The sequence below is a fragment of the Symphalangus syndactylus genome, chromosome 6, assembly GCF_028878055.3.
Source record: "Symphalangus syndactylus isolate Jambi chromosome 6, NHGRI_mSymSyn1-v2.1_pri, whole genome shotgun sequence".
Classification (NCBI taxonomy): Eukaryota; Metazoa; Chordata; class Mammalia; order Primates; family Hylobatidae; genus Symphalangus; species Symphalangus syndactylus.
Window position 1 is genome coordinate 45703234 of NC_072428.2, and position 18364 is coordinate 45721597.

At 38.9% G+C, this 18364-nt stretch overlaps 1 protein-coding gene across 7 annotated transcripts in view; it reads left to right on the forward strand.

Moving 5' to 3' along the window:
• Positions 1–7765: 7765 nt before the first annotated feature.
• The window catches only part of RNF141 (ring finger protein 141), a 46498-nt gene continuing 35899 nt past the window's right edge, over positions 7766–18364 (forward strand). For 4 of the 7 annotated variants that reach the window (XR_008658443.2, XR_010121310.1, XR_008658444.2 and 1 more), the window contains exons 1-4: positions 7785–7877; positions 14650–14843; positions 17476–17595; positions 18092–18200. Coding sequence is in view for 3 of the 7 variants with exons in the window: in XM_055282447.2 (XP_055138422.1) it covers positions 14701–14843; positions 17476–17595; positions 18092–18200 (372 nt within the window). In the remaining 4 variants the exon portion in view is untranslated. Of the gene's footprint in view, positions 7878–14649; positions 14844–17475; positions 17596–18091; positions 18201–18364 lie in introns of all 7 variants that reach the window. The other 3 variants (XM_055282445.2, XM_055282446.2, XR_010121311.1) reach the window with 3 other exon arrangements.

An 18364-nucleotide genomic window follows, 5' to 3' on the forward strand; every position in this document is an offset into this window, starting at 1 on the left:
GCTTAAAAGAGTTTTCTCAGAGAACTCTGCACTGAGGGTTATTAGCTGATATTAATGAAGTATGGATGGGGGCAAAGATAATTATTTTTGTTGTAATATCCAAACTTCTTTTATTCTCCTTTCCCAGAATGATGGCTTGGGATGCGCCAATGTAACCTTTTCTCTGAATTGATTAAAGCAGAATCCTGCTCCCCGCAAAACAACAAACTTCTAGGTTTATCTGGAAGCAAGTGACTCAAATATGCTCACAAGCAAGTGTGATCACTTTCCACATGGCATTAAGTGTTTTCCCACTGCTCTACTCCACTAATTCCACTAATTCTACTCCAATGAGTACTATCATATCTCCCACTAGGCACACTGACCACTTCCCCTTGTTTTGTCCATCTTCCTCCATAACTATTTCCTCTAGGTATCACCACATCTAGCTGGTACTGCTGCCCCTACTAGGCACTGCTTCTGTATCTTCTGGGCACTGCCACACCCACAAGGCACTGCTGACTCTGCCAGACTCTACTGCTGATTCCCTGGTAATATCCTAGGTGGCATCTACCAAGTAACAGTGCTACTTCTCTACATGATGTCTTGTCCACTGGAGACTGCTGCCTTTTCCTCCAGCAACCACAGAACTCTCCAGGCTCTGCCATCTCTGCCAAGAACTATTGCGGTTGCTATTGACTGACACCAGCACGGATACACTGGAATTCTGAAGCCACTTTAGTATGGAAATCAAGGCACCCTTGCTGTGGTACATTCATTCCTATGGGAGATATTATGTGTAAATATGGAAATACAGGATTAGAACATCAATGAAAGATAACAATTGGCAATGTAGATTTGGAAACCATCTCAATACTGGTGAAAATTAAAGCTGTGAGTGCATGAGCACCACACCCCCTCCCCAGGCCCCAAACATTTAAAAAATAAGAGCAGAGGGCTGAGAACAAAGTTTGAGTAGAAGCAGCCAGAAAGAAGAAATCAACGAGATAGAAAAGCCTCAAAGTCCTAGAAAATGATGAAGCTTTCATCTTAATTGTAGGTGACTAGGTGTTCCTCTTATTCTACACTGATAGAATTAAAAGCAGTAATGTATTGTTAGGAAAAGCACTGGACTAGTGGCCAGGAAATCTGGATTCTAACCCAGTTTAATTAACTTGCTCTGTACTCCTTGGATGAATTACTTTCCATCTTTGGGTCTCAGCTTCCTCACCTCTAAAAGAAGAATATTGGACCAGGTGATTGTTAGGCAGTTTTTTTCAACTTTATGATTTTGTGAATTACATACGGAAAGTTAAAAATGTTTACAATCCATAGCCACTCAGGGTCTTCCTCATATATTCCCACAGTCCTAACACAGATGCTTAGTGACCTTACAAAAAAGCAGGAGACACTGGACATACTTTCCTAGAAAAAAATATACCAGGCTGGGCTCAGTGGATCACGCCTGTAATCCCAGCACTTTGGGAGGCCGAGGCAGGCAGATCATGAGGTTAGGAGATCGAGATCATTCTGGCCAACATAGTGAAACCCTATTTCTACTAAAAACACAAAAATTAGCTGGGCATGGTGGTGCACACCTGCAGTCCCAGATACTCGAGAGGCTGAGGCACGAGAATCGCTTGAACCTGGGAGGCGGAGGTTGCAGTGAGCTGAGATTGTGCCACTGCACCCTAGCCTGGCAATAGAGCAAGACTCCACCTCAAAAATAAATAAATAAAAGGAAGAAAAAATATACCATTCCAAAAGTCTCCAATTTTCCTGATCTTCACTACAGGACCATGTTTACTAGAATTTGTCAAAGCCTCTGTGTTTTCTTTAACTGGAAAATACTTATTAAAAAAACTATGAAAATCTGAACATACATTACAAATTACAAGACTCATGGCAAAATGATCCTTCTTCTTATAAAAAACTTACAAAACTTATAAAAAACTTAGAGGTTTCTTCTTCCATAACTCTTACTATTTATATATGTGGTTTCCTACAAATATTTTTCTTATACTTTTTTATATGTAAGAAAAATAAAGTTTTCCTTATTCTGCTGCAAAGTAGCTTCAAAATTCCTATTCCACAGAGGATTTCTAATCTCTTCTATTTTGGTTTTTAAGATAATCTTTATTACTGTCTTGTTCTGTTTTACATTCTAATTAATTCATTATGCTCATGCAAAGGTAAGAAGAAGAAAGCTGTTGTGATGAGAAGGTATCTAGAGATGTCATTAATAATATTAATTTAATACTGATTTTAAATATTTTAGTCTTTTAGTCTTTTACTTGTCAATCCTCACTATACTCCCCATGAGATATAAGAAGGAGTAACGGCTCTATTTTACAAAGTTGAAGGCAATTTGTCCAGAGCACTTTTCATGACTGTTTAGGCCACAATACAAAATCCTTTAAAATTCAACTAGCTATGTCTTTTTTAAACAAGTTTATTGAGGTATAATTGGCATACAATAAACTGTGCATGATTAAAATGTACGAGTTGAGAAGTTTCAACATACGCATCTGTGAAACCATCATTTATAATCAAGAAGATGAACATATCCATCACCCCAAAAAGCTTCCTCCCACTCCTTTGTGGTACTACCCTCCCATCCATCTCCACAACACCACCCCCGCATTCCCAGGCAACCACTGATCTGCATTTTGTCACTATAGGTTAGTTTGGATTGTCTAGAATTGTATATGAATGGTGTCACACCATAGGTACTCTTTTATTGCAGGGGAGGATCGGGCTTCTTTCACTCAAAATAGTTATTTTGAGACTCATCCATGTTGTTGAGGTATACCAATCAACCATTCCTTCTTATTGCTTAGTAATATTCCATTTTGTAGATATACCACAATTTATTTTCCATTCACCTATTGATGGACATTTGGGTTGTTTCCAGTTTGGGCCTATTACAATTAAAGCTGTGTATATTCATGTATAAGCCTCTGTGTAGACATATGCCTTCATTCCTCTTGGGTAAATACCTAGGAGTAAAATGGTTAGATCATGTAGTAGGTGTATATTTAGCTTTTTAAGAAATAGCCAAACTCTTTTCCAAATTGTTGTATTATTTTACATTTCCAACATGCAGTATACAAGAATTTCAGTTGTTCCACATCCTTGTCAACACGTGATATGATCTGTCTTTCAAATTTTAGCCATTCTAGTAGCTACAGTGCACCATGAAACCTTATTATTTTCCTAATTTGCATTTCCCTAATGATTAATGGTATTAATTCATGCACTTGTCATCTATAAATCTTTGGTGAAATGTCTATTCAAATATTTTGCCCATTTTAAAAAGTTGGGTTGTCTTCTTATTGGGTTGTAAGGGTTATTTATGTATTCTAGTTAGAAGTCTTTTGTCAAATATATGTTTGCAAATACTTTCTCCAAGTCTGTGGCTTACCTTTTTATTTTCTTAACAGAGTCTTTTAAAAAGCAGAAGTATTTAATTTTGATGAAGTACAATTCATCCTTTTTTTTTTCATTTATAGTTTGTGCTTTTTGTGCCATCTTTAAGAAGTCTGAGAAATCCAAGGTCACTAAGATATCTTCTAGAAGTTTCGTGATTTTAGCTCTTACATTTAGATGTATGATCCATTTTTAGTTAATTTTTATATATAGTATTGATGGCAGTGGCAGCCCGTCCGGAGCAGCTGCTGGAAAGATGCAAGCTGCAGTAAGGGAGGCCTGGCCAGGGCTGCACACTCCACAGAACCATGAAAACAGCAACAGGCTGAAGCCCCACCCACTTCTGAGTTGGTGGGGTGGGAGCCCTGCCCTCCTGGGCACAGCTGCAGCTGCCCAACCACAGCTGTGGACCTGGGCATCCTTGTGCTCTCAGCGGCCCAGGAAGCCCCTTGTCCCCACAGGCTTGAAAGTGCCTGCTCCTGCTGTCTGGCCTCTCCCTGCTTCTGGCGCAGAGCAAAGTTGTGGTCAAGCCCAGATGCCGTCACAATCTGACAGGTGTGTGCATGCTTGGGGCAACACTGACATGCCAGCCCCCTGCCACTTCAGCCCCTTCTGGACTTTGGATGCTGATGAGCATGAGGGGAAGCTGAGGGGGCGCTGAGGACAGTTCAGTGTGGGTCTGCAGGCTCCCCTTGGCACAAACAGCCTTGGTGCCATGGATAGTGGCATGAGGCAGACAGGCTCCTGAGCAAAAAGGGGTGGGTCCTCAGCAAAACCCTACCTTTAGGCAACTGAGAGTCTGAAGCCTGGGGGCTGGGCTGCCAGGTCCTCAGACTGGAGTGAGAACTTATGGCACTTTTTCTGCTGCCCATGGACCAATCAGCATGCACTTCCTCCCTCTTGAGCCCATAAATACCCTAGGCTCAGCCAGACTCAAGAAACATGGGGACAACCTGCCTGCGTGTAGGAGCTACCCACTCCAGGTCTCCTCTCTGCTGAGGGCTGGCAGACATCCTGACCACCTGCCTGCAGAAAGGAGCCACCCACTGTGGGTCTTCTCTCAGCTAAGAGCTGGGCAGACATCCGGACAACCTGCCTGCAGAAAGGAGCTACCCACTTAGAGTCTCCTGAGAGCTATACTGTCCCTCAATAAAGCACCTGTTCACCCTACTCACCCTCCAGTTGTCTGCATACCTCATTATTCCTGGATGTGGGACAAGAACTTGGGACCTGCCAAATGGCAGGACTGAAAGAGCTGTAACACAAACAGGGCTGAAACACCCCCTTACTCCCTGTGTTGCAAGCAATGAGGAGAGAAGAGAGAAGGACAGAAGAGCTTTGACATTTCGGGGAGCCCAGGCCTAAGAGCTCCCTGAGCCAGGACTGTAACACCCTCTTTGGGGCTCTGCATTTCCTGGCATCTCAAAGCTTCCAGGTGCCACCACGTTCCCTAGTGCCAGCAGTGGAAGCCGCTTGTGGTACTCCTGGTCCAGCCACAGCTTTGCAGGAGCCAGCGCCCATGCCAGCACCTGGAGCTGCCCGCCCCACCACAGCTGGTGTGCCTGACTGTGCACAGCGGCCAGACCTCGTGCTCACTTGCTCACGCACCCCTCACCACTCTGCACCTGGCTCGTCCTTGGCAGGCATGGGATCTGGGCCAGTGGCATGAGCCGAGTGCAGCCTGCAAGGCCAAATGGGCAGAATGAGCCCAGTGGGCCTGAGCAAAACTCGGGCAAAGGAGCCACTGGCCACAGAGGTTTCTGGCTGGCAAAGCAACACTCCAAGGATCCTGTGACAGTATTAGGAAAGGAGCAAGATATTAAGAGATTTTTGGCATATGCTATTCAATTTTTTCAGGTTTATTTGTTGAAAAGATTATCTTTTCCCCCATTGAATTGCCTTGGCATATTTGTCAAAAATCAATTGATGACATATGTATAGATACATCTCTGGGTTCTATATACTGTTCCATTACTCTATTTTCATACCTATACTATACTGTGTTGATTAGCTCTTATTATAATGTCTTGAGATCAGGTAGTGTAAGTCCCAAAACTTTGTTTTTCTTGATGAAAGTCTTGACTATCCTAGGTCCTTTGCATTTCCATATAAATTTTAGAATTAGTTTGGTCATTTCCATCAAAAAGAAATCTGCTAGAATTTTTATTGGAATTTCCTTAAATCTGTTGGTCAATTTAGGCACAAATGATATCTTAAAAATGCTCAGTCTTCTGATTCATGAACATAATATATCCCTATTTATTTAGGTCTTCTTTAATTTCTCTTAACAATGTTTTTTATTTTTAGATTCGGGGGTACACGTGTAGGTTTGTTACATGGGTATATCGAACGATGCTGAGGTTTAGGCTTCTAATGATCCAGGTCACCCAAGTGGTGAACATAGTACCCAATAGTAGTTTTTTCAACCCTTTTGGAATCCCCAGTGTTTATTGTTCTCATCTTTGTGTCTGTGTACTCAATGTTTAGCTCCTACTTATAAGTGAGAACATACGGTATTTGGTTTCCTGTTTCTGCATTATTTTGCTTAGGACAATTGCCTCCAGCTGTATTCATGTTGCTGCAAAAGATATGATCTAGTCCTTTTTGTGGTTGTATAGTATTCCATGGTGTATATGTACCACATTTTCTTTATCCAATCCACTATTGATAAGCACCTGGGTTGATTCCATGTCTTTGCGATTTTATAGTTTTCAGTATACATGTCTTTCTCATCTTTGGTCAAATTTGTCCCTAAATTTGCTGCTTTTTTTTTGGCTGATAAGAGATATTTAAACATTTTCCATTTCTATTTGTTCATCACTAGTATATAGAAATACAACTGATTTTTGTATATTTGATTTTGTATCTTGCAACTTTTATAAACTCACTTATTAGTTCTAGTAGCTTTTTTGTAGTATCCCACAATTTTCTTAGGCAAATAAATGCAGTGCTACAACTTCCGTTCCAACTTGGATGCCTTTTATGTATTTGTCTTGTTTTATTTCATTGACCAGAACTTCCAATACAATGTTTAATTGAAGGCAATTTTTACAGAGTAATATTTCTAACTCCCAGGCCCAGATTAGGCTGAACTATGGAATCTTCTTGAATTTCATATCTTTTGGAATTTACTAAATCATTATTTATACTTCATTTTTAAGCTTTTCCCTTTTCCAGTGTTCAAATATTCATCAAATGTTCAAATATTGAACCACTATCATGCTGGCTGTCGGGGAAATAATGGTGCACAAACAGGCATGGACCTAGCCCTAATGAAGTCTTACCGTACTACCGAGGCAGTTTAAAACAGGAATTAAAAACACAGGTTCAGGGTTCTGTCTGGTTTGGTTTGAATCTGGCTCTGCTCCTTAATGGTTGTTTGACCTTGGAAAAGTTAATCGACTTTTCTAAGCCTGTGTCTTAGTGAAGGTATTAATAATACCTACTCACAGGATTGCTGTGAAGATTAAACGAATTAATACCTTTAAAGTCCTTAAAATAGGGTTTGACATATAGTAAATGGTCAACGAATATTATTATTAGAGGGAAGAATTAGCTCTTCACAGGGTGAATCTACAAGTGACTGGTGAAGGAGGGGTGTCCAAACAAGAAGCATAAAAAGCAGTTTAACTGCTAAGCATAGAGGCAGCAGTGTCAGCTGTACCTGGGTTAAAATCCTTGCTCTGCTGTTTATTGTCTAGGCAACTTCAAGCAAACGACTTAAACAAGAGCAATGCCTGTAAAGTGCCTAGTGCAGTATTTGGCACACAACAGATGCTTAAAAGGCAGCAATTATTGATTCAGACATCCTGAAGAGCAGTAATATCACTAACATGTGTTCATCATCATATCTATCATTTATCAAAGCTCAGGATTTTGAACCTTGTAATTACTTTTCATGCATTCCCTTATGCTTAACAGCTCGGCTAGGTGAACACAATCCATTTCCTCATAAAGAAACAAGATGATCTTTGTGTATCTATGATCAGTGGGGAGGCTGGAGGTCTGGGAAGTGGTACCTTGGAGCCCAACTGTTGACCAAACCAGGGCTCTCAGTGCGGCCTTGGTCGCCCGCGGGGTGCTCGACTTTCCGCTCCGGAGACGGCACCAGGAGAGATGGGAGTCTGCCAGGCCGTTTCCATGGCCACCTCATGAAGCCCCTGCTCCGGGAGCCTGACAGGCGAGACTCTCCTTCGCTGCCACCTCTCGTCTCAGATGACCATCTGGGCTCGAAAGCCCTCAGGAGCTGCGGAGCGCGGGTCGGTAGGGGCGCTGCAGAGGAAGGTTGGGCGCCGTCTCCAGGCAACGCGGGGCGGGGCGGGGCGGGGCGGGGCGGGAGGGGGGAGCGGGGCTTTGCGTCACAGAGGTGCGACCGGGTCCCGGGCTGAGTCGCCGCCACCCGCAGGTCTGAGCTGCGGGCTGAGGCGGCGCCGCCGCTGCTGCAGGGTGCGCGATGCCTTGAACCTGGGGTGAGCTCCGCGGCGCTGTCCTTTCGTGTTTCCTTTGCTAGCTGCTCCAGGACTCTGGGGCTGTGAAGAAAAACCCCAGCTGGCCCTCCGCTGCCGAGCCAGGCTTCCGCGGGGAGACAGGCCCGGCCCCGCCGCCCTCCTCGGGCCTCGGATTGGGGCGTGGGGATGGCTGGGGAGGCCCTTCTGTTGACGCCCGTCTTCTGCCCGGCGGCTTCCAGTTGCCCGGGGTGGCGGTGGTTTGTCCCGCCTGGGGGTGGTTCTGAGGGACCCGGAGAGAGTTTTTCCTCCTCTATCCTAGAACGGTTGTTTGAATATTGCCGCCGGCTCAGTCATTCGGCCACCGGACTTAGCTGTTGGTTAAATGTCCAGGTGCGCTTGAGGAGGGGCTGAGGCGGCGTAGCCAGTGCGAGCGCTAGGGTGGCCCGCGGGCTCGGTCTCCGCCGGGCTGGACACCCAAATAAGAAACGTTTTGCCTGGGACGATAGCTCAGAAATAGCCACGTCGATCTACTTAGCCAGCCCCACACTTCTGAATTGGCTTAGGCTGCTACCCTTCCCAAAGGTCTTTCCTCGTCAAACTAGCTGCTACCTTGAGACCCGGCTAAGAAAAGAACGTTTTCTTGCTAATAATAATAAGGTAGTGTTATGCCCCTTATTAAAGGTAGTGTACCTTCTATATTCTGACACTGTCCTATTTAGCGGTGCCAGCTAATTCAGTTCTTGCCTCTGGCATATATATAAAGCTGCTGGAACACTTTCAGTTGTTTATAGTTCTTACATCTTCAGCACGAATTTATTCGTTTTCACTCCCTTCTGCCCATTCTTCTTGCTATAAAATGACCTCTATACATTCAGAATTTCGTGTGGGGGCATGAGCTGCCACCGGCCGACGATCCTAAATTAGTCACCTCTATGTCGAAGTCACCCATCTGAGAAGTGATGCTTCCTGAATTCAGAGCTCAAAAATAGTATGGATTTTTCTCCTTTTCTTTCACATTGCCTGACTTCAGTTTCTAAAACTTTTTCTCAAGAATATGACTATATGTTTCAAAAATTAATATTTGTCATTTGGTGTAAATGAACTTTATATTTGATGTGTGTAGCCTGATCCTTCTTGGTTCCCGTCTAAATACAAACACGCTTTCCTTCCCCTTCCCTTCCCAAAAAGGCAAGGAAGGTCCAGAGAGAATTCTTACAAGTCTAGTGTGCTTTTTCCAATATGAAATGGATTTAGTAAACACACTGTCACTGTTAGAAATCCATACTCTTAATCTCCTAGTACGGCACTCTATCCTTTTGTAGTTTCTCTCTCCCTCTCTCTCTAATACATATATATATATTTTTTTCTGATCAAGATCTTTGATCCTGGAACAGGCATTCCAGACTCTGTAGTGACTCTGGCCTAATTATTTCACTATGTATCTATGTTAACCTGTCTTGAAAAAAAAAAAGTTGGTATCTGTTTACAGATCTACAGTTTGAGTAAACAATGAGTAATAAAGTAAATAATATCCTTAGGGACCCAGTCAGTAGTACTTGGTATTTATTACTGATGTTAAAGTTGACTTGACAATGAAAATCATTGATGTTTATTTCAATTAAATCCTTTTAACTGAGGTTGATACAAAATTTGATGGAGAACTGGTTTCAGAGAGGTTTTTAAAATACTACAGTACAGTACTTGTCATTTAGTCATTTTGGTGCATTTTCAGCCTTTTCCATTTTGCTTTAGTTATTTTATGAATGAATTATGGTTTAAATTTTTAGGAGTTTTTGAGCAGTTTTTTCGTTTTTGCTTTGCCAATTACCCATGATGTAATTTTTATATTTTTATAAGGAATATTTGAACTACCACAATTCATTTGTTAGAAAAATAAGTGATTCACTATGTACCACCCACTAGAGAATGTGGCATTTTTGGAATCCTTGATCTTGTGCATTTCAAAATAACAGTTCTTTATTTAGAAAATCCTTCAAATGCTTTTTGAAAGCATATTTTTATCTTGCAAAAAATGACTGTGTTATAGGTGGCACAATAATATGAGAGCTGCTAGTTCTTTGAGAAATCTTAACCAGAAATTCGTCTTTTGTTGAATTCTATGCCAGTGGTTTGCAAATTATGTTTCTATGCAGTACCACTGTTGCATGGCCTAGGGGGAAGTATCTTGTTAATATCAAATAGTAAATGTTTCCCAGTTTACATAAGCATTAATTTAATGACAGATTTTCACAGTTTTACATTTTCTTTCATACATATTTTTAACTTCTGCTTCTCTCCAACCTAGTACTAATAGATGACTGACCAAATTAACAAAAGTCAAAAGAATACCAAGTGAATAATAATAAAACAAAAACTGCCAATGGTATTTACTGCATTTATTCAGTAAACATCTATTGAGTGCTTGTGTATCTGCCAGAAGAGAGACCATGGCTGCTCTCCTCAAGAAGCTCACTAGAGGGAAATGGCCAAGTGACTTAACGAATGTCATAGTATGATAGAAATATGTGCAGTCACCAAAGAGGGACACTGAAAAGCTGTAGTGGGTGACTAGAGGATGGCCTCAACAGATTGTTTTTGTGAACATGCACTCTATGTTGTGGTTTTATATTGTATATAGATCACAGAGTCATATCTTATTTTCACACCCATATAGTGATAGATGTTAATATTTGTCAATATTTTATGATTTTCAAAATAAACTAAATGTCAAGCCCTCTTTCTGGAACCAGGTTGAAAACCACTTTTGCAGGCTCTCTCAAGTAGTCTCTAGATAGTGTTGCATTTTAATCCAAGGAGTTAGTGATGAAGTTTCCCAGATACCAAGTACAGTTACAAGATAAGTTAATATGCTGCCTCAAATTATAAACTTTACTCAAAGCTAGGGCGGCAGATGAAAACAATGCTGAAACAAAGGGGATCATTTTCTATTAATAACTCAATAAATAAGCAACTAACTCCTTTTCAAATATGATTTTGGTGGGTAATGTAGGGTAGCAAAATATGCCACTTTGGCATAAGGATTATTTTGAGTTAGAGGCACATTGAAAAGCAGCAGATGTAAGAAGGGCCCACTGACCCTCCTAATTCTTCCTGAAGGCTGGACATAAAACAGCCATGTGAAAGATGTCCTCTCTATGCCAGGAGGAAGACATTATCATTACCAGAGGTGGGCAATCAAAGCTGAGAGAAATGTGTTCAAAGAAGCCTTCTTAAAGTAACGCTTATCTTCCTAGTCACTTTTCTATGATTAACTGCCCTAGCGCAAACCCTTGTGTCTTGTCATGTTTTCACAGTTTACTTCTCCTTTGTCCAATCTACTATGTAAGCTTTTGGCCTTAATTACTTTTTTTAGTCCTTATTTTTCTTGAGGGCTCCTGTATATATATAAAAATTACTAAATAAAATTTCTATGTTTTTCTCCTGTTAATCTATCTTAGGTTAGTTTAATTCTTGGGCCCAGCTGGAGACCCTAAGAGGGCAGAGGGAGAGAAATTCTATCTCCCCTATACCATGTTGGTTAAATTATCATAGGTATTTATATTAAATATTGAGACTATTTCAAAAGTTCAGTTTTTTTCTTTGTTAAGTAATGTAGATATTATTCAAAGTTTCAGCCTGGTTGACTAGAATCTTAATTACATTTTCGTTAAATTGGTACAGGAATGTTAGAGGAAGGTTCAGTTTCATTTGGGGAATAAAATGTTAGGTTAGAGGTCACCTACTCCACTTCCCACCCAGGTAAAAATCCCTATAATACTTATTAGATGTACTTCTAATCTTTACCTAAACACTTCCATACTTCCAGTGAGAGAGAGCTCACATGTAGCAGCCATTTCCACTTCTGGATGGTGGGACATGCTTATAATCAACAAAAATCTGCCTTTCTAATTTATACTTACTATACTTATTGGCCATCCTGTTCTCTGTAAATGAATCTTGTTTTTCCACATATTTAAACAAATTTATATTGCTTCATTGTTACCAAACTATGACTAGAATAAACCTTTTTTTTTCTATGCCCATGAATATGTTCTAATTTATGAGTTTCCTTTAAAGCCAACTGCTTAGAGCTGAATACAGACTTTTCAGTGTGGCCTAATCATTGCAGAGCATAATGGACTAGTAGGCTGCTTGCTCAAGATATCTGCTTTTAGCAAGAGTTTAGGATTATTTTAGCATACTTGTTGCCCCTGTTATACTCTTGACTTATTTTGATTAAAAACCCCAGACTTGACCGGGTGTGGCAGCTCATGCCTGTAATCCCAGTACTCTGGGAGGCCGAGGTGGGAGGATTGCTTGAGCCCAGGAGTTTGTTACCAGACTGGGCAACATAGGGAGACTCCATCTCTTTAAAAAATACAAAAACAAAAACCCAGACCTTCTATATTTTAACTGCTTTTGAGTACATCTTACATATGTGTTTTTGTGCAGTTGGCTCTTCAGGATTTAACTTTTAGTCATATTAAATATTCATTTAACCACATAAGTGTCTGTTTTAGTCTTGATCCTATTATTCACTAGATATTATTCATTTATTCCAGTTTTGGTCATCTGCAGATTGGGCAGGCATACAGTCTTTGGGTCATCAACAAAAATGTTAAACAGCCCAACTCTTGGTGCCAGTTTCCCTCTCCCTTTGCCTCTCTGCTTTAGTCATTGTGGCCTTTTTAAAAATTACCTCAAAGTCACCGTGCTGCTTCCTGTCTCAGGCACTTTTCATAACGTCTGCCTGGAGTGTCCTCCTTTTGCCATGTCCCTACCTCTTTTTTAATCCCTAACTCTGACCATTCTGAACTCAAGTAAAATGTTGTTTGCCCAGGGACTTCTTCCCTGATACAAAACTAGGTCAAGTCCCCCTTTTATAGGCTTTCACAGCACCTGTACTTGTTCACCTAGCACTTCTCATTTTGTCATTTTACATTTATTTGTGTGGTTACTGTCTCTTCTCCACTGTATTGGATGCTCCACAGTGGCAAGAACCATGTTTCTTTTGTTCACTGTTGTATCTCCAGAACATAAGCACCAGGCACATGCTACTTGTTGAATTTAATTTTAAAAAAGTCCTGTAACACAGTGGCTCCCTAATACCAGTCTGCAACCCTTGGCTCCTGATGATGTGTTCACAAGTTTGGATTCGATCAAGAAAAATAAGGACAATGTCTAGTATACCTGGTAAATATGTGGTATACCTCATTGTGAAGTTATTGCCCTTCTTGGGAAAGACTTTTTTTCTAATATTCTACTTTTCAGGTTGTAAGTTCTTTTTAAGATTTTTTTTAAGTTTTGGGGAATTTTTGTTTATTTTTGGAAACTGTCCTTGCTTAGAATTAAAAGAAGTATCCAACACCATGGTGCTTTGAGATTTTACTAGTCTTTGAAATTCAGCAATCACTGTTGTTGACTGCCCTAGAGACCTCTTCTAAGCTAAGATCTTTAATTGTTTCTTCTTGGATATAGTTGCTGTAAATCCACTTGGCTATATTTACATACAATTTGACTTCAGGGATTTTGTTTTTTTTTTTTTGCCTGGATCTTCCTCAACAACTTCCTTTCATTTATCTCTATAATGTGATATTTTATTATTACCAAGTAGGCTCAGATTCAAAACTGTTGTTTTTTTTTTTATTATTACAATTGTCCTTTTCCTATTTTAGGTAACTAAAGGAATAAACTTCAAATACAGTATATTAAATTTTAATACCTAAAGGAAATTTTACATATTTTTGGGTTACTAACTTCATAAAGTTATATATATTTTAAATTTATAACGTTATTTTTTGATTAATGATAAAGCAATCTTCCTACCAAAACTTTTTCTATAAGAGTATTACTGTTTCACCTGCTTTATGTGATATGAGTGTTAATTTGGATGAAATAAAATGATAGTCTTTGATGGATAAATAAAATAGAATTTCTTGGGGGGGCATCTGATTTTGGGGGCATTTAAAAATTTGATAATTAGATATATATTTGGGGGGTACCTAAAAGAGTTAATGAACAAAAGAGCTATCTTTTTCCAAGCAGAAAATGTGAGGTGGTTAAATATCTAACATTTTAATTTTCTTAAGTTTTTCAAGCCACAAGTCTATTTATATATTTTTAAAAATTAAAACTAAGGTACACATCTATAAATAAAGTAATTCAATAACAAAATTATTTAGCTGATGTAAATATATTGTGAGCCAGTATGTCATAGTGGATAAGAATGTAAGTACTAGAATCTGAAAAACAAATTCAGAGTTCACTTTCACCACTTATAGCTGTGTAACTTTAGATAAATCACCTAGCTCACTTTCCCTGTCTATGGGAAATAGGTAGGGGTGTAATATTGTCTACCTCTTAGGATTGTTGTGGGAAGTAATTGACATACGGAAAACAGTTTGGAGCCTGACATGTGGTAAGCAGTCAGGAAATGTTCTTAGGAAAATTATAGAAGGTAGACAAACTTCCTCTTAAATACAATTACTTGAATGCGTGTGCGTGTGTGTGTGTGTGTGTGTGCACATGCACATGTGCTTTAGTGGTTTTTGACTTGGTAAAATTATAAGAATTAGAGGTTCATCACCCTCCCAATAATATATAAGTAAATCCTGTTTTCTCATTTAGCTATGTGAATCTGAAAACAGAGTCATTTAAATTCTACCTTAGACTCATGTAGGTCTACTCAACTCTCACTTAAAGGTATTCCTAGTTTTTCTTTATTCTTTTGAAGAATGAGTATATTGCCGTTTTTGTATTATATGTAAAAGTAACTTTTCTGTATATTTGACAGAAACTATGTGAAGCAACACTCTTTCTCGATTTTGAAAGACATCGTTTCATCATGGGACAGCAAATTTCGGATCAGACACAGTTGGTTATTAACAAGTTACCAGAAAAAGTAGCAAAACATGTTACATTGGTTCGAGAGAGTGGCTCCTTAACTTATGAAGAATTTCTTGGGAGAGTAGCTGAGCTTAATGATGTGTAAGCCTTGCTCTTTTTGTTTTTCATTTTTCCTCTTGTTGTATGTACGCTCCATATGCCATGGCTGTGTAAGATATAACCAGAGTTATTGATTGGTAAGACTTAATGTTTTCAGTTCGCATTAACAAATACTTATTGAGTATCTATTATAAGTTGACTTTCTATGTAGCTTTTTAAAAGTATGTAATGGGGACAGAAGAGATGGAAAGAACTTAAAATGGAACCTGGAACACAGCACAGGCATATTGAAGCAATTCTAGGATACAGTAGTACATACATCCCAGCATCTCAATTTTATACCAATAGACTCTTGTTTGAAAGCACTAAAGGTATGCATAACAAAATGGAATATGAGAATTAGCCATTCTAGAGAAAGACTCCTAGGATAGTCAAAGGTAACACTGAGAAGGTTTCTGTACATGAAGCAATTCATTCGTGTGTGTGTGTATATATACACACACACACATACATATATACTGTTTTTTTACTGTGTCGTTATTTTGCCAGAGGAATACATATGTAGTAATAGCTTATTTCCATCACTGAGAAATAATATATTTCATTTATTCATATTTTCTAATTAGTTAACACCTTTAAATTTCTACTTAACTTTGACTAAATTTCTAAAATGAAATACTAATTTCTCTGCCTTCTTAAAGAGCACACCTAATACAACTTAGTCTTCTAATTATTTATTTATTTATCAGTTTTGGTATTGATCTATGTAGAAGCTATGAAAATATATAGGGCTCTTTGTCTCTGAATGCCCCCAGACCACTGTGCTTTTAAAATATTACTTTTTTGCTGTTTATTTTCTCCCTTGGCGACAATTGGGCAGATGTCATATCTTTCTTTTAAATCTGCCTCTAGCAACATCCACATCTACCTTTATTTATATATATCTTCTAACCCCTGGGAGTATAATTAGAACCTATGGAGTCACCTCTTAAATGAGATCTTAAAGGTTCTCTGTTTAGTCTCTTCAACTTAGCTAACATTCACTAAGCACATAGTATGTGCAAGGCCCTCTGCTAAGGATTGGACCTCTTAACTGAGGGCTAAGTTGATTACACGGGTATTAATGGCATGTCCACCTCTCTGAATCTCAGTTTTCCTGTTATCCCATATTACCTCTCCTTAAACCTTAAAAAGGCTGAATGAAATCGACTAGCAGTTCAGGACCACTTAGTATATAAACTTACAGTACTGTAGTCATTATTAATAGTTTAAGGTAAGATATATGAACCCACTCCATAGGCATTACAACCATGGTGTTAGGTGATAAGAGACATACTTAGCAATCTGGAACACATTAGATAAGCTTGATATACTGTCTTTATGTGAAGACATACTGTCTTTATTGGGAAGAATAAAGACTGTCTTAAAAGTTATCTTAGAAGATAGTTTCTTTTAAGAAGACTGGATTTCATTCATTAAAACAAAACAATACAAAACAAAAAGCTGTATATTGTTGTGGGATGTGTGTGTTTGTGTGTGTAGAAAATGAACTAAACTATTCCCAGTGCTTGTCTCTCGGTTGGGAGACGGTGGGAAAAGAGGGCAGAGAGGGAGATTTTACATTTTACTCTGTGTATTTATGTATTTTTTGTGCTAAAAATATAGTCATTGGTTTTAAAAACTCTAGCATTTTACTTATTTTTTTTAATTTATCCAAAGGGTATTGTGCAAAGCATTAATTCTGGGACCATATTCTTAAAGAATTTTAAAAATAGGATTCTGAACTTAGTAATATAAGAGTGGAATGCTTTGTTATGTTTATGTTTTCAACTCTTATGAGCAGTAATCAATGACATTTACCATTCCTTTAGAGTCTTGGAATTTATATTCATAAACCCAGTCTATTGTATAAAATTTTGCCCTTTAGCCTAAAGATACAGGTATTAGATAAAATGTACCCTATAAAACCATCCACAAACTAAGCTTACAGTGTGATACAGAGGTCTTCCTTTTATTTATTTAGCACAGGATATTTCTGACTGGATTTGATTCTTAAAACCAATTCCCATGGGTCAGAGTTGGCATTTCAGACATGCAATGATCTCCGAGAACTGTAGAATTAAACCTATACAGGATGAAGCTTGGCAGCTAGAAAACAGAGCTGGAAACTGGCACAGCTGAATTATTTTCACCGAAGACTTTGTTTCCTAAGGCTAGTTGCTTAACTTTCGATGGCCTCATTTTATTTAGCTGTTAGTTGAGTGTGATATCCCCACTGGTGCTCAGAGAGAGTTGTTAGTAATGATAAAAGAGAACTGCAATACTTAAGCATGTCTTTGAACTGATTTAAATTAATGTTGATAGCATGATATCATTTATCTTCTAAAAGTGATATATTTTTATGTTAAAATCCTGTAGCTCTCTAAATTAAAATTACTCTGCTAGGGGAGGACAGTAGAGCTATATATAAAGTGTCTCAAATCGTTTGTTTTACTTGATCTAGCCCCAAATTATCTGAACAAAAATTTTCAAGAGGTTTGTTAGTATCGTTGTTTAAACAAGGACTAAACCAAGAGCGAGATGTTTTTCATGCTTTATATACGTCTGAGGCAACAGTCAAAAAATTTTGATAAATGACACTAGCTAACCTTTTTTTTTTTTTTTTTTTTTTGAGACTGAGTCTCACTGTCACCCAGGCTGGAGTGCAATGGCGTGATCTTGGCTCACTACAACCTCCGCCTGTCGTGTTCAAGCAATGCTCCTGCCTCAGCCTCCTGAGTAGCTGGGATTACAGGTGCGCACCACTACGCCCAGCTAATTTTTGTATTTTTAGTAGAGACGGGGTTTCACCATGTTGGTCAGGCTGGACTCGAACTCCTGCCTCGTGATCTGCCTGCCTTGGCCTCCCAAAGTGCTGGGATTACAGGCATGAGCCACTGCCCTGGCCAACCTTTTTTTTAAGTCCCTGATTTCTAAGACTTGTTTTTCCTAAATGTCTTTGTTAGAAATTTAAAGACCATTGAGATATAGATGTGACAAAGAGAGATTTATAAATATCATGCCAGCAAGCTGTTGACTTTAAAAACCTTAGAAATTAAGTTGCATGTTTATGTTCAAAATATTCTCTATCCCTGTTTTAAGAATCCGGTTATTATAATCATTATTATTTGTCTTTTTGTGTTTCTTCGTATTTCCTTCTCTGAAATTGTTTCTTGAATCTAGTTTCATGGCGTATTATTTTATTAATATATAATTTTTCATAAAATTAACATGTTCTTGTCTCTTTTCAGAACGGCTAAAGTGGCTTCTGGCCAGGAAAAACATCTTCTCTTTGAGGTACAACCTGGGTCTGATTCCTCTGCTTTTTGGAAAGTGGTTGTACGGGTGGTCTGTACCAAGGTGAGACTGATGGAGACTTCTGCCTCTGAGCTTAAGCTATTTTGGTGGCTAGAACTATATTTAATAGTGTAAGATAATATAATGCATATACATTTTAATAACTTGGTAGTTTTATAAAACATAGTTTTGTTACTGTTTTTGCCTTCTAACTAGCTGTTTGAATC